The 16,209-nt window shown below is 36.8% G+C and overlaps 1 protein-coding gene across 3 annotated transcripts in view; it reads left to right on the top strand.

Moving 5' to 3' along the window:
- phf14 (PHD finger protein 14) overlaps positions 1-16,209 on the top strand; it is an 81,098-nt gene that overhangs the window by 5,976 nt on the left and 58,913 nt on the right. For all 3 annotated transcript variants that reach the window (XM_084422607.1, XM_084422606.1, XM_084422608.1), the window contains exons 5-7: positions 13,493-13,652; positions 14,409-14,520; positions 15,803-15,940. In XM_084422607.1, coding sequence (XP_084278733.1) covers positions 13,493-13,652; positions 14,409-14,520; positions 15,803-15,940 — 410 coding nt within the window. The remainder of the gene's footprint in view (positions 1-13,492; positions 13,653-14,408; positions 14,521-15,802; positions 15,941-16,209) is intronic.

Raw genomic sequence — 16,209 nt, 5'->3', positions numbered from 1 at the left:
CATGTACTGCGTTAGATTAAACTGGGAAGGGTCATAGCACTTGCATATTGTTGTCCTACTGTTAGGTTAACTGCTTCTATTGTTCTCATTTGTGAGTCGCTTTGGATAAAAGCGTCTGCTAAACGAATAAATGTAAATGTAATAAAATGGTTGAAATTTCGACAAAGCGCAAGCATTATAAAGGCAATATAATGATGATCATCACAATGAAAAAACATCATTTCTTCTGTATTGTCATGTTCAAAAAATGTACGGTTTGGACATGGCTCTATCAGTCGGTTGTTGATTTGTTAGAGGTAGATCTGAATGTGAGCTTGCAGTTTATTGTAAGAAAGCGCATTAACTCATTGGAGAAGTCCGGCATACGTCACCAGAGAGAAGTCTGTCGTTTCACCAGAAGATTGAGTTATAACATTTTGATTTATTAAAAACTAAAAAAACAATGAACCATATGCATGGATGAATTGTTCGAATTTCATTCCGAATTTGAAGTCCAGTCTGTCTATTTAGTTTTATGTGGTGAGGCGTAGTGCCAAAGGATCAGGATTTTCAGAGTAAATCAAAAGGCTGCTGGTTTGAGCCCCCTGAGGAACAACAGTCACTGTTGTGCCCTTGAGCAACACACTTAATGTCGGGAGGGATTGTCCTTGAAATAAGTAAGTTACTTTGGATAAAAGCATCAATTGAATGACTACTTACTTACCTGCTTGCTTCTCAGATTCCATCTGGTGAGGACACATTAGTTAATTACATCTAAAGAGCATGTGCCTGTTCGTCCTTTCATCTTAGCACACAGCAATGAGTGGTTTAAGAGGTGGCAAACAAAGAATATATACACTCAGTAAAGCATGCATTCGGTTCTCCTATATGTACAGCATATGCTCCATCTCGATGAATCTCCCAGTGGATCTTTGACCACTGCAGTGGATTTTAAATGGGTGAATCTCATGAAGAAATTCCTGGGGAAATTTTCACCTCAAAATCAAAGGGAAATTAAGATTACTTTATTATATATTATATAATTTATTATATAATATATTATATTTTGTACAAAGAGAATGAAGCCAGTTTTGATTTGTAGCATTCTGACATTTTTTACATTTTGGGGAAAAAAAGGTCTAAACCGGTAATGAAAATCCTCCGTGTTTGATTCAATTTCAAACTTCGTTATGCTAAATACCGTTCACTACTGTTCAAAAGTTATGGTTTTTAGTGTCACATAATCCTTTAAAAAAATTATAATATGTTGACTTGTTGCTCAAGAAACATTTATTATTATTATCAATGTTGAAAGCAGTTGTTTACCTTTAAACCTTTTGTAATGCTATAAATGTCTTTACTGTCACTTTTGATCAATTTAATGTGTCATTGCTAAATAAAAGTATCAATTAAAAAAATAAAATAAATTGAATGGAAGTAAAAAAAAAACAACAAAGTGTATATATATATTTTTGTCTTGTGATTCTGTGGTTAAATGTGACTCAGACATTTATATAAAAAAAAAGTTTTTGCGATATTCACTCAAATAAATCCACAAAAGGTACGGAGCATGAGCAATGGTGTTCCTGTACAACTGTTTGTATTGAGCAATTTTTCAACAACAAAAAAAAAAGTTTCATTTTAGCAGCCATTGGGTATTGGTATTGGTTTGTAGCTGTCAGTGGTATCTACGTCAAATAAGCTGCACTCTCAAACTGATTGCGTGTCTGAGTTAGAAAATGGTTAAATCAGTCACTGGCTCTGCCATTCCGGTTAGAAGACACATACACAAGGGATCTGGTCCAGACGCTCACATTCACTCCTCCCCCTTTAGTGTCTCCAACTCACTGAAACAAGCTACTTCATAACCTAGTGCCACTGAATCAGAGGGCAACCTTGAAGCATCCAGGAGTCTTTTACCGTGCCAAGAGCAGTGTTGCGGTGTCAGCTCTTAGAGCTGCACTCCTCTCAGATTCATAGACACACAAAAGTCTCTCGCTCTCCCCTTCAGGAGTGAAATAGAAAGTATAAAATGCAGTGAGCCCTATAGAGGAGTGCAGAATCTGTTCTGCGGTTCTGTTGCTTCATGAGCTGTTTGAGTTGTTCTTCCCTCTTTCTCTTTCTTTTGTCGCTGGAGTGCTGTATGTATAATTATTTATATATATATATATATATATATATATGAAGAGTTCAGATGCAAAAGCCTCTAAATGCCATTTGAAATTTTCTTATAGAATGATCATTTTTATCAAGCTTGTATATTTAAGTTCAGTAATTTCACTTAAATGATAATTAATAGGTAATCTTCATTGCCATTAAAGTGAAATTATTGAATTTAAATATACGAGCTTGATAAAAATGATCATTCTAGAAGAAAATTTCAGATGGCATTTAGAGGCTTTTGCATCTGAACTCTTCATATATATATATATATATATATATATATATATATATATATATATATATATATATATATATATATAATTACAAAGAAAGAATATTTCAGGACTTTTTGAAGTGGCATGACCAAAACGGAGTTATTTAATATTAACAGTGCATATCACGCTACAGCTGCTTTGAGTAATTCACTGATATAAATAAATATCACAATTTGTGCAGGAATTTTTTATATATTATACAACCATTTGATATTTTTTTTATAATAGTACAGAATAAAGATGTTTATTTAGATTCCGAACATTTTGGTAAAAAAAATATTTTTTTTATGTTATGTTTGTTACATTAATTATGAGTTTGGCATCAGTGAAATTTTGTATTTTTTTTAAATAGCTGACATGTACGCACCTGCAACCGCACAATTTGAATTATTGCACCAAATTTTAAACAACCTTGTGGGTTTTTTTTTTTTTTATTGCCCTGTTCATAATTAACGAAGCTGTCTGTACTGAAAACTGGTGTCTGTAAATGCAATTCTGCTATTAAAATGGTAGAGCAGAATCTCTATTGTTAATTTCTTTTTCACCATCACTTGGTTTATATTGCTGCACTGCCTAGCCTTCAACAACATTCTTTTTCTTTTCTTTTTTAGCTCAAAGACTGTCTGAGAATGCTAATACTTTGAAAATAGCAATTAAAGTGAAGTAGGTATGAAGTATTGTAAGTGCTGCCATTTTCTAGGTAAATGTTTGTAAATGGTAAATGTAAGTGTTTGGTTAGTACTATCATTCAAAAGCTTTACAATGACTAAAAGGGAAAATTCATGAGAAAAAAAATACTCACCTTCATCTCATTCCAAGCCTGTGTGAAGTGTTTTTTTTTTTTTGGCGTGTAACACAAAAAAATGATATTTTGAACCATGTTGGAAACCAAACAGTTTAGGTGACTATTGACTTCCACGGTAACCAATAGTAAATGGTATTTTCAAATTAATCACATTAGGATGGAGAAAGCCAGCAGCTTCCAATGGGTTGGACAGCTGTTTCAGAACAAAATTCTTGACCTGGGCCAGTCGCTTACCACCTGCTAGTACCAACTGCTCTGTGGTACCACTATTCCCAGTGGGAGAGGGCATGATTGTTCCAGGAGGTGGGGCGGCCCTCATTGCTGACTGTCACAAATGCTCGCTTGATATTTGTGCACTAGTTTGAAAAGGTGACCTTTAGACAAGTGCCACCGAATAAGGTGCCGTTTCTGTATTGCACTTTGCGTACAGACAAACGTAAGGCCTTCTTGTAGTTTGTCCCAGACCAGCTAAGTTTCTTCACGTCAGCTATTTTGGGTCAGGCTGCTTTTGCCAAAGCCGTAGAGCTTTTGAAAAGCATTGAGAAGAGTCTGTTTTCGGCAGACTCGCGCAGTTAAAAAATGGGATGTCACGTCTCAGACTGTGGGGAGCATGGGTGGCTCCCGAAACAAAGGATTTAGATTCTAATCTGCCTATTTACCGAGGGAAAGTTCAAGTGGCAGTTTTGCTTAACGTTGCAGTATTTGGATAACTCCGCTATTCAGAAATGTTCTTGAGAAGGAGCCAGGAAAAATGGAATGATAAAGTAATGGAGCAAAGGGGCCACAAGAGCAGCACCGAAGATAAGAGACAAGCTGTCATCCTTAGATGCGCACAAGTGTCTCACAGCGTGACTCTGAAGCTCGGCAGTCTGTGGAGGCTCTGACCTCGCATATGGCCTCGCTCAAACTCTAAAGGGAAAGACTCTATCAGAGAAATGCACTGGAGACTCATGAACGATCAGAGCAGAGAGGAAGACTGGAGCCTCTTGGTTCCAGTAGTTGACACGTATTTCCCTTTTGAGCTCCGCACAATGCTTTTGATTAGGATCTAACTCCAACACGCTCTATTTGCACGCTCGTCATTACTCGAGAATTTGTTAAGAGACACTCCCCGCCATACTTGAGCTGGTCTGCAAAGGCTATTCAGGCTAATTATGAGTCCTTGTTTTCCGCCTCCGACTTGTTTGTTGGTTTTATGTTCTTTAGTAGTTCATTAAAACAAAAAGAGGATTTTTACTGGCTGTGTTGTAATGGTTGCCACTGTCATTCAGTGGAGTGAGTTTATTAAAACCGTACCACAGTAAAAAGCATCACATTGCTCAGTAATGGCTTTGCACTCATTGGAACACCAATTACCATGCTGCTGGTATTGATTTCAGTAAAATGAGTTTTAACCCTAATGAGTTCTGGACCGTAAAGTTAATTATTTCCCCAAACATGTGCAATTCATTTAAATTAGTTACTTGCTTAAATGTGTTTTTTTTTTTTTTTTTGGTCAAATTTAGTCCTCAGGAATATGTATATATATATATATTTTTTTTTTTACGTTGTCTTCTGAACTTTTCAATTAACACTTACTCCTGCTTGCATATCCAAATTTATGCTTGGTTAATAGTCACTCAAATGTGCATGTGATCATAGGGGATGTAAAAAATGCATAGATGGATCATAACGCCTAACAGTAACTATTAAATGTGTCGATTATTATATTTATAATGTCTATAATAATTCTGAGTGTATTATGTGTTCATCCATAACACAGTTCTTCACCTAATTTCAGTTGTAAAATTATTGTGAATCTCAAATAATCACATTGAATCAAACCAGTTACCAGACTGACGGCAATTTGAGTTTGACTTGGACCATGATTTGGACAATTGTAATCAAACCGAAATATTGTCAGAGTAAATATTACTAATATTAAAGGAATTTATTGATTTGTGTTCCAAACAGGGATATTTTAGTATTATTTATATACTATTCTAGCATTTATTAATATTTAGAATTAGTTTTTATACATTTTACAGTTTTCATTTGAGTTTTTTGTAATTTTTATGTGCTTTTGTCTTTTTTATTAGTTTTTTTTATTATATATTTCTATTTAACTTTTCATTTTTTTTTTTTTTTGTCATTTTAGTATTTGCACTTGTTTCACTTAGTAGCCAAGGCAAAAAATCTAATAGTTTTTCATTTAATGCTTAGGCTATTTCATTTCAACTGAAAGTACTGAAATAATTACATTTCTCATTTACTGAAAATAATTTTTAACAGTTTTCATTTCAGTGAACAATATCAACACTTAGGGTGAAACAATATATCGTGTCACAATATATCGCAATACAAAAATGCTTAATGATTCTGGTTCCTTTCTGTTTTTTTTTTTTTTGTTTGTTTTTTTTGTCATATAAACAACCAGTCTAAGTACAAAATCAAGGGCCGTATTCACAAAGCATTTTATCTTACCACTAGGAGTACTCCTAAATCGCACTAAAAGATTTTAGCTAGGAGTTTTCTCTTAACAGTTATTCACAACGCCTTTCAGACCTACTCTTAGTAAAGAAAAATGACAACTCCTAAACTAAGAGTGTGTCTTCGTTGCTATGGATGACGTCATTACTCATGCACGAGCTTGACTGAAGTGACCACCTCGATTGGCTGATGATTGTAACGCGGGAATGATTCCAAACACCTCCCCCTACGAAGATGAGTGACAGGTGACAGGTCTCAGAAAGCGTGCGCTACACAAGTAGTGCGAAGGACGGAAGATGATGAATAACTGAATAAATAGCCTAAATGAATAAAGAGTAAGGCAAAACAAATAGCCTAGTAGCGTAATGAAACATGGATTGATGCAATATCTTTGCAAGATTATTGATTTAATTTGATTCACAATGAAACGTTACAAGTAGTTTACATGCAATGGCCCTCATTTATCAAAAGTGCGTACACCAAATTTCCAGCGTAAACCTGGCGTACACCCAAAACCACGGTGACTTTGAGATTTATCAATATGGACGTTGGCGTACGGCACGCTCAAATCCTACGCCAGCTCAGGAGGTGGTGTACGCATGTTTTGAGTGCGGGAATGCGCAGAAAAACAATTCCTAACACCACAAAACGCACTGACAAACTAAAAGATATGATATATTATGGCCCACTGTAAAAAAACAACAACATAGTAATTATAAACTTCAGTGTTTATTTTTGTGCAACATGGACTTCAATGTTTAATTTGTGTGACTTTACCAAAGCATTTGAATTGTAGGCATATGTATTCCTTAAGTTGCGAGCCTGTGCGCTTTACCTGACGTTTCAAGCCTTGTTTATACTTTCGCCTGGCTCCGCAGCGCGAGTCTCCGCAGACTGCGCGCGCACCTCCCCAAACCGACAAGGCGTTTATACTTGACGCGCTCGCCGTTGTACTGTTCTTTGAAACGATGGTTAGGCCAGGGTTTGGCCCGGCACGTGTGCACGGACTGGGTTTAGTAATGAAAGGCTTTCAATGACCAAAAAAATAATTCAGACTGACAAAATAATAAAAATGACATTATTCTTCTTTTAAATAATAATAATAATAATAATACAAATAATAATAATAACGACATTCTTCTTCTAAATAACAATAAGCGTCATTAATAATAAAAATCTAGAAATCAATTTTGTTTCTTTCCACTTCCCTGGTTTCTCTTTCTCTTTCTCAAAGAAGTTTCTCTTCTTTGCCGTCTTCTGTGTGTCCATGGCGTAAAATGAGGGCGTGGGGGGAGCGGAGACTTGAATATATAGGGGCGTGTTATTCTAATGACGCTCGTTTTCAGCCGCGGCATTTATCAAGCGCAGGTATTGCGTACACCTGGATTTCAAAGGTACGCACAGCTTCATAAATCAGGTGGTGAGAAGAGTGTAAGCATAATCTTACGCCAACATATACGCCCGTTTCTACGCAAGAATGATAAATGAGGGCCAGTGAGTAGCCTAGTTTTGGTTGTTGTTGGTGGCGTTATTGCATCCCTAGTTATGCCTACAATGCAAAATTGTTCCCTCGCGATTGGAAGCTCCTGTAGTCGCCGCATACGCATTTCAAAACATCGCAACGTGAAATGCCACAAAAAGCGGTTTGTGAATAGGTCTTAGTGAGTTAGGAGTCCTCTCGACTTCTTTTAAGCTGTCCCAGGCTTAGGTGCTACTTTTAGGGCTAAAATGCTTCGTGAATTACTCTTAGTCAAAAAAATTAGGAGTCCTGAAGTTACGAGTGACACGCCCATTATTTTTTAGGAGTTGCTCCTAAATTCGCCAGTTAGGAGCTACTTTTAGCCTTAAAGCTCTGGGGCCGTATTCACAAAGAATGTTAAGTACAACATAACACAGTAAGTTGGAACTGTATGCATTTGATTCACTAAAAATAAATAATTAACGGAACCGAACGTCATGAACAAACAATTCTGTTGTTTAAAGAAAGAATGGAACGGTTCCTAGTGTAATCTACTGTTAGTTTTAGATCGAATGCATTTACTTAGGAAAACATTGTTTACAGCACAAAACCCAGAAGTCAGAGTAATGGAAACACTCTCATAGCACTGTCTTCTGGCCCATCACTGTGTTTCAATTGGAAAGACTCTTAAAACTTGGTCTAGTGCAAACCAGACAAAAATAAATAATTGGAGACTAGCCTGTCTTTGACAAATGCTTTGTTTTTTCCTTTGTATCATGTTGTGTTATGACAGTTCTTGTGATAGGTCTATGTTTTGGGAACCCTGTGAGAGATAAAACTCCCTTAGTTTTAGGAATAGGTTTCTCACCAGAAGTTAAACAGTTTTGCTTGAAGGATGTGGATTCTGTAACCACTTTGTATTGTAGCCACTTTGCACATGTCTATTTTCACACCGGTGCACCTGGCAGAAGAGCTCACATTATTCCTTCGTACAGATGGATAATTGCTAAATTAATTCAGGTTAAGTATTTTGCTCAAGGTTAAAACATGTTTCTCCTTTGCTTTGTCTGATCTTTCATTCCTCAGACTATAAGCATTGCTCCCTTGCTTCCTGTCTTAAGTTTCAGCTCGCCTTCAAGGAGGATTGTATTGTCACAATGAACCTGTGATGCATGTGACCCTAGGCTGGGTTGCAGCATAGTCTCTGGCCTCAGGTGGTGTGTGCCTGCAGGTTTACAAGTGTTTTTTTTTTGTTTTTTTTTGTCGCTAAATTGTTTCAACTGGTCTTGGAATGAGTCTCACACCTTGTCCTAACTACACACGACACGCGATAAACGGTATTTTTTCCACGTTAATCAGAGTTTTTGTCCGATAAACCAGCCGTGACGGCGACACGCAACGAGTATCAGCGTCAGTGTCACAAATTAAAGTCAAAACTGAGGGTATCTAACCATCTGTGCATCACCTGGAGTTAATGTTTAATCGAGTGATTCAGGAGGACAATTATCCAAAACACTGAATGAAGTTCACTTCTTAATGTCTAAAAATACTCAGATTTAAAGTCTTAGAGTTGCCCAGGCAATGCTGTAACTTGAATCCAATAGTAAAGTAATGTAGGACCTGAAAACCATATCGCCATTGTGCTGTTGTTTAGAAATGTTCTTAACCCCATAGTGCTTCAGGGGTGATTGAAAAAAAAAAAGAAGTAGTATCTGCTTATGGAATGGGAGCCTGAAAATGTAATATTTTATAATGAACAATGGAGAAGTATGTAATGTGTTTAATAGCTACATGCCAGAGCAGTGAAAACGCTTTTGACTTTCATTGACTATTGAAACAAAACATTTCAAGCGCTGCTGAATAAAACTGATTTATTAAGCAAATTCAAGCCTTTGTTCTTAAAAAGGTGCCCTGTTGAATAACCGCTGAATCACATTGGTTTCATCCCCAATACAAAACCAGCTTCACAGAGTTAAACAAGTATTAAATTAGAATGTTATCTGGTTTGATAGAACCTTGATTTTTTTTTTTTAGATTTTTTTTTTTTGCTTGCATGTTTCATTTTATTTCTTTTCACTCACCTCTTAATGAGGAAATGATTTATTCCACGCATTGCTGGTTATGAAAATGATTGTATTGTTTTATGAAAGAGAGAGTGCTGGTTTTCAAAAGGCTTTTTTCAGTAGCTCTGAATCAATTTTGCTGATTTACATCAAGGCAGCTGCCATTCGTAGCTCTTACCTCATATCCCCCCCTCTTTCTCATCTGCCAAGTCTTTTTGGTTCTAATTGGCCCTATTCATTCATTCCCGTGCCCCCCGACTTGGTTCTGTTGTTCCTGTCTGTGGTCCTGCTTTGCATGCTGACATGGCAAATATTTGATATATTGAATAAATCTTCTTCATCCGGGATGAAAAATATTAGCATTTAGGGAAGAAACGGAGTGAATATAATTGAAATACATCGCTGCGCTGAACGTCTCCTCGTTAATCATTTGACAAAGACAAAGAGTCAAAGGACTTCATCTTAAAGGAATCTTCTGGGTTCAATTAGAACTTAGAAATTAACTTAGAAATGAACGGTAACAGTTGCATGAGTAATGCAATAACTTTAATGCACTGTTTATAGCCACAAGTATAACATAGCCACAATTTCATTGTTTCCTACTGGTTTGCCTACTGTTTAACATTTTAGACTTTACCGCTTAAATAATACACATTTTTCTTGAAGAAAATACTACTTTTAGTCAGCAAGGATGGATTACATTGATTAAAAGTGTGACAGCAAATACATTAACATTTTTACATTTACATTGTTACATCAATGCTATTTATGGTTTAATTTAAATCGTCTTATTTCACAATATTACACATTCAATGCAGCCTTCGTGAGCATAAAACACTTTTTAAAACCCTTCGGAGACTGGTTCCTTTCAGTTCTGTTGTAGGTGCCTTATAGTAATTGTATTTTTAGCTTAAAACAAAGTCTTTTTCACTCGTCATGCAACAAATGGTTTAATTTTTTTTCATTGGAAAACAGTTGTTAGAATTCTACCATATCTGGCCATTAGTTGTTCATTACCACATTAATAATTGAATATAGTTATGAAAGATTGGTGCTCAGACACAACTATCTACATGATCATGAGCTACTCTGACCTTTGTGAATCATGATCACTGCATGAAATCATTTGCTTGAAGTCAGAACTGTAATGGAGTTATTCTGTTCCTTTTGGCTATTAGAGATGCAAATAAAGCAACTCGGTTATTTTATAGCCTGCAGATAAATTATTTCATTCACCATCATTGTTTGAACATTGTGAGTGAAATTTAACACCTAGCGAATAGATTGTTGGAGAACACACACACTGTGCATAAGTCTGCATTGTCTGATTGCAGTCATACTGATGTACACATACACACATCAGCCTAGCACGTTAACTCTTTCTGAACTCATCCCGAACCTTCCTCCATTGAATCTTAAAAGTGTTCCTCTTGATTGTCACCACCCTTCCCCAGGTCGCTCTTTAACTGCCAAGCTCGTCATTTCTGACAAGGATAATCTTCTCCTCAGGGATTATGATGCTCTCCCATAGTCATCACTTTTTTCCAGCTTAGCTCATATTAGCCAGCACCCTGTGGCTTAGCAGGTCCAGCTTTGTATCTGAGTTCAAAAGGAACATCGGAGATTTGCTTGACGGTTCAGCAGTAAGTCAGTTAAACCAGCAAACTGATCATCGCAAGCTCCAGCCCTATGGTTCAAAGCCTAGTCAGTAATACGCACCCAACTGTTGCCAGCAGTGTTCCCATAATACCTTTCTTTAAGAAAATAAACGTCGGGCTGGGCTTCGTAATGGTACCCATTACCGCATGGTTCAAAATGACTGCAAGATTAGGGTATGAAAAGCCTCTTATTTGATTCTACTGGTGAGTGATGATGTGTGCTCTTCACGTGCGCTTCAGTTACAGCTATGGTCACGCAATTTGTGTTTCCTCTTGGATAAAGTGACCTGAATGATTCTGGCAAACATAAACTGCACACCTTAATGTATCCCTTCAGCTTTCTTATATTAAAGCTATTATGCAAAATTCACTTTTTGAACATAAATGTGTGTGTGTGTACACAACCACCCTTTAATGGTAAAAATCCACTCACTCCTCTTTTTTGAATCCCCATAAATCATAAGCAGTGTCTCAGTACAAGCCGTTTGCAGTTTCTATGCAATGTGATGTCACATTGTACAGGCCCCGCCCACGACTGCTGACGGACTCTGCCCCATTAGCATAGATCCCGCCCTGAGTGAGCTGTACACAGTCTGCCATGTTTATCTCCTCGCCAACAGCAGCATTCAAGTAAGAAATATATTCTTATTAAAGCTACTAAAGTTAAGTTAATCAAGAGCAGTGAGAGATTTTCTTTTTTTCTTTAGTTGTTTGATTCATATTAACAGCATAGAAATAGGAACTAGGTACTGTATATATTATGCTGCTTTCACTTTAAAACACAGATCTAATATACACATGCGATTTCTTTACTTGCTGTTTACGTTCACAGACATAACCGACTGTTCATGTGAACTTTGTTTGACGTAACATTGCGTGTATTTGACAGTTTAAGCGCAATAAGACGTGAAAGATAACTTAGTTTAATACTCAGGGGATGGACTGTCTGACATCCAGCTCTCTGTGTGCGCTCAGAAAACCATAAATCAGAAGTTTAGACTGATATGGCTTCAAAATGCAAAATGCTAATAAACTTTGATGATGGTGATGAACTGCAATGTCACGTGAGCGTGACCGCGATAGAGATGATAATCAAACCCAAACAGATGTTTTAGTTTTTGGCAGCATATCGGAGGCGCGAGCTGGACAGGCTCCGCCCTCTTCTGAAAGGCGGGGCGGGGAGCAGTAGCTCATTTGCATTTAAAGATACATGCACGAAAACAGCATTTTTATCCTTCAACTCAAAAATGGGCATTTACAACATGGCATAATAAATTAACTGAGGGGCATTTTGAGCTGAAACTTCAGACACATTCTGAGAACAACTGAGACTTATATTACATCTTGTAAAAAGGGGCGTAATAAGTCCCCTTTAATGTCTACAATTCCCATGTTCTACACAATATCATGTTTATCACCAGAAACCTAGAAGTAGTAGTAGTTTAGCCTGCTGGTTAGGGCTCAGAGACAAGCCATGCTTAAGCATTCTCTGCACACTTTGCTGTTTGGGTCTTTTGTGGTGAGTATGTAAAGGATCTGAACTTTTATTTGATTGTCTCTCTCTCCATTTCTCCTACGCCCGGGGGCCGGTTTGCTGTATTAGGAACAGGAACCTTATCTCTGTAGTGTTGAGAAGGAGCTGATTGCCGTCCTTATTGGTGGCATGGAGCACGTTTGCTGAGTGTAATAGGCGTCATGGTAACCTGACCAGCACAGTAATTGTCTTTGCAACCCGAGGAAATTAAGGTGACAGCATTAAAATGCTTTCATTGGTCCAATACTTCCATCTTTATGGACTTGTGATGCTACAATTCGATCAAATGGCCTTATTTTTTTTTATCTTTGTCGGAAAAAGTATAACAACAAAACCATTCTGTGCTGTAGATGTTTTTGTTCTTTTGACACTCTGCCAGACACAACTGTAGCATCATGCAGCTCAGCACTAAGGATATTTTCTACTATAGTTCAGATCTTTAATTGTCCTGGCAACATATTCACTGGCTCCACAAGGTCTTGATCAAAAATTGATGCACCTCTTGATGGAAATGAATGTTGTGATGTTATTTCCATCAAGAGGTGCATCTTTTTTGGTCAAGATCTTGTATTGACAATGCAAGAGTCCAGCACTCTGTAAAGTCTCCTCCAGCAAAGTCTCCTCCTTCAGTGAATTTAGGTCTGGACTCAGAGGAGCCAATTCATGTGTGAAAGTGATTCTTCATGCTCCCTCCCAACCATTCTTTCACAATTTGAGCCTGATGAATCTTGACATTGTCATCCTGGAAAATGGCCATGATGTGTCGTCTTACATGGTTGTTTAAGAAATGAAAAGCTACACACTCTATCAGTTAGGGTTAGAAGAATTGTTGTCAAATATAACATGCTAGATATATAATAATCACATTTGCATTTGCCCATTTAAATTTAAACAGTGATTTCTGTTTGTTTTGGTTTTGGCTGGGCAGTGTATGTAAGTGTATGCATTTGTGTGTGTGTCTATTTGATAATGTAGTATGTTGTTTATGATTGTGAATGGGTTATAATATAAGAACTTACTGAGCAGTCAGTAATATCAAATACTCAACATTTACTCAACATTCATTTGATTTGTCTTGTTCCCTCAGGTTGCTATGGTGTTGATGGTGAAAGTGACTCTATCATGAGCTCGGCCTCAGAGAACTCAACAGAACCGTGGTTCTGTGACGCTTGCAAGAATGGCGTTACACCCAGCTGTGAACTCTGTCCCAGTCAGGACGGCATCTTCAAAGAAACTGATGCGGGGAGGTGCGTTTTAACCGATGCGTGGTCTGATATTACATTTTATCATCATTAGTAGATTAATTAAAGGCACTGCCATCCCCGTCACACCTTTTACTTCTTTAATTGTTGTTCATTCGTTGAAAGTTTTGTGGCATTCTCTGAGCAAAGATTCTGAAAAGATGCTAAATACTTGAAGAGGGACAGGTTTGTGAAGGAGAGAAAAGGTGGTGGATTTGGCTAGGGGGGAGGGGGGGAGGGAGGGAGGGATAGGGCTAAGAGAGAGAGGGAGAGGAAGAGAAAGAGAGAGGCATCTGAAGCGTGAAGACTCAAGCCACGTTATCACTGATAGTGCTCCTCAGCCCGCCTGCACCCAAATTTACTACTTCAGTAGAGCATGAAAAACACAGCAAATTAAAGTGTGGAGCGTTCGCTCACCAGAGATGGATATCTTTATATTGGACTTCGGATTCTCCTTCCTAAAGTCTGCATTTGAAATTTTGTCACACCAAATGGTCAAGTTAGAGTACATTTGAACCTTCAGCTGAGTATTTTCTCCTCTGAAGGGCTTAAGGGTATAGCAGTTATTCAAGGAATAGCCTAGTGAATAGTAGTCCATTAACTGGATGCTGCTTTGTTCTTCTAATAGTGGACATCTGGATCATTACTATCTTTATTTGTTATTCGTCACATGAAGAGAATAAGAACCTGTCATTATACTGTGATAATTGTGTAATTTAGATATTACAGATGAAAACTCAACTTTATTTTGTTCTGCTGAAGGTGGGTGCACGTGGTGTGTGCCCTTTATGTTCCAGGCGTCGCATTTGGAGATATTGACAAGCTGAGGCCAGTAACACTCACAGAGATGAACTACTCAAAGTATGGGGCAAAGGCAAGTATCAGAAGTTTTTAATGGCACACAGCTACAAAAAATTAATGATCATTAGCTCAAAATTTTTCATACAGTGAAATTATAAATTGTTATACAACTTTTACACTAAAAGTTTGGGGTTGGTAAGATTTTTTTTTTCTCAATGAAAGATGTCTCTGATGCTGACCAAAGCTGCATTTATTTGATCAAAAATACAGTAAAACTGGAAATTTAATTTGTAAAAATATCGTGATATACATTTTAATATATTAAATAGAAAACAATTCATTTGGTAAGTCATTCTAATATGCAGATTTGCTGCTCAAGAAACATTTCTGATTATTATCAATGTTGAAAACGAACGTATGTGTAATATATATATACAGTATATCATATTCATATCATAACACACACATCATATAAACAAACTTTTTTTTTAGCTGTGATTAATCGATTTGACAGAATCGATATATAATTTGAATCTTCCTTACTCGTAGTTTTTGAATGGTAAATGTTTATTTGGTATATATATTATGATATTTACAATATTTATTTATGGATGCAAGATGAATATCAGCTGATGACACTCATTAAAATAGTTGATAAATTGGTGCATCCTAGATTTTAATTGAACTAAATGTTAATTGCTTGCACATTGCATAACATCTATTAATACTGAATCATGAAATCACTTTTTTTTTAATCTTTATTTAAAAATAAATAAAACAACATAAAATACATTTTCTGATAAATTATGTGAAATGCTGACTCTCTTCTGCGAGCAAAGCGTCTTTCATTTCCCTCCCAAGAATTTCTGTCGACTGTAGACATTTTGACATTTACTCTATCTGACATTATTTTATGTGTCAGTAAGTCAGAAGAGGTTCCTTTTACTGGGAAGCAAATTACTTTAGAAGCACTTGAACGGCTTTCTTTAATGGTTTGTGCTGTACATGTGAAAAGAAATTACTCCTAGAGAAAGGCTATTATTATTTTAATTTTGAACTCCAGTAATTGGAGAAAGTCAAATGGGCTTTTAGAGCCTCGTTGTCCACTTTATCTTAAATATAGACCTATACAGTAAATGAATGTGGGATTGTTATAATGGTGTTTAAAGATTTTTATTTTTTCATATCAAAGCTCTGTTACACAATCAGCTAGCGGTTTACCTTTCTTGACTTTGCAAAAACAGAAATAATCCCAAGTCATTAGTATGAAAGTAATAAGACCTGAAGTCAGCAAATGCTGGAAAGTTTTTTCTTAATGGCGTGTTTTTCGGCCTGTTTGGGTTGATGGTTTGCAGGAGTGCAGTTTGTGTGAGGACGCACGCTTTGCTCGCACAGGCGTTTGCATCAGCTGTGATGCTGGAATGTGCCGCTCATTCTTCCACGTTACGTGTGCTCAACGGGAAGGGCTGCTGTCTGAAGCTGCTGCAGAAGAGGTTAGTGTGTTATGTGGTCAGCCTCTTTAATCTGCTTTTAATTGATGTTTATTTTCTACAACTTTTTCCACTGTTGCTTTGTAATGTATTGTTTCTTTTTTAACTCTCCAGCCTGTCAACCTCTTGTAATCAGGCTTGTAAGCAAATTCTTTCAGTCTTTTCCTTTTCTTTTCTTTTTTTTTCTCACAAAAAAACTATTCTGCTTGTCCTTAAATCCATTTCAAAAAGCAAATAGCTTTTTACTTTTCACCCACATTTATTTCAAAACC

This window comes from Rutilus rutilus (genome assembly GCF_951802725.1).
Source record: "Rutilus rutilus genome assembly, chromosome: 11".
NCBI lineage: Eukaryota > Metazoa > Chordata > Actinopteri > Cypriniformes > Leuciscidae > Rutilus > Rutilus rutilus.
Note: the sequence above shows the minus strand (reverse complement) of the source record. Positions and strands in the feature narration are given on the sequence as shown.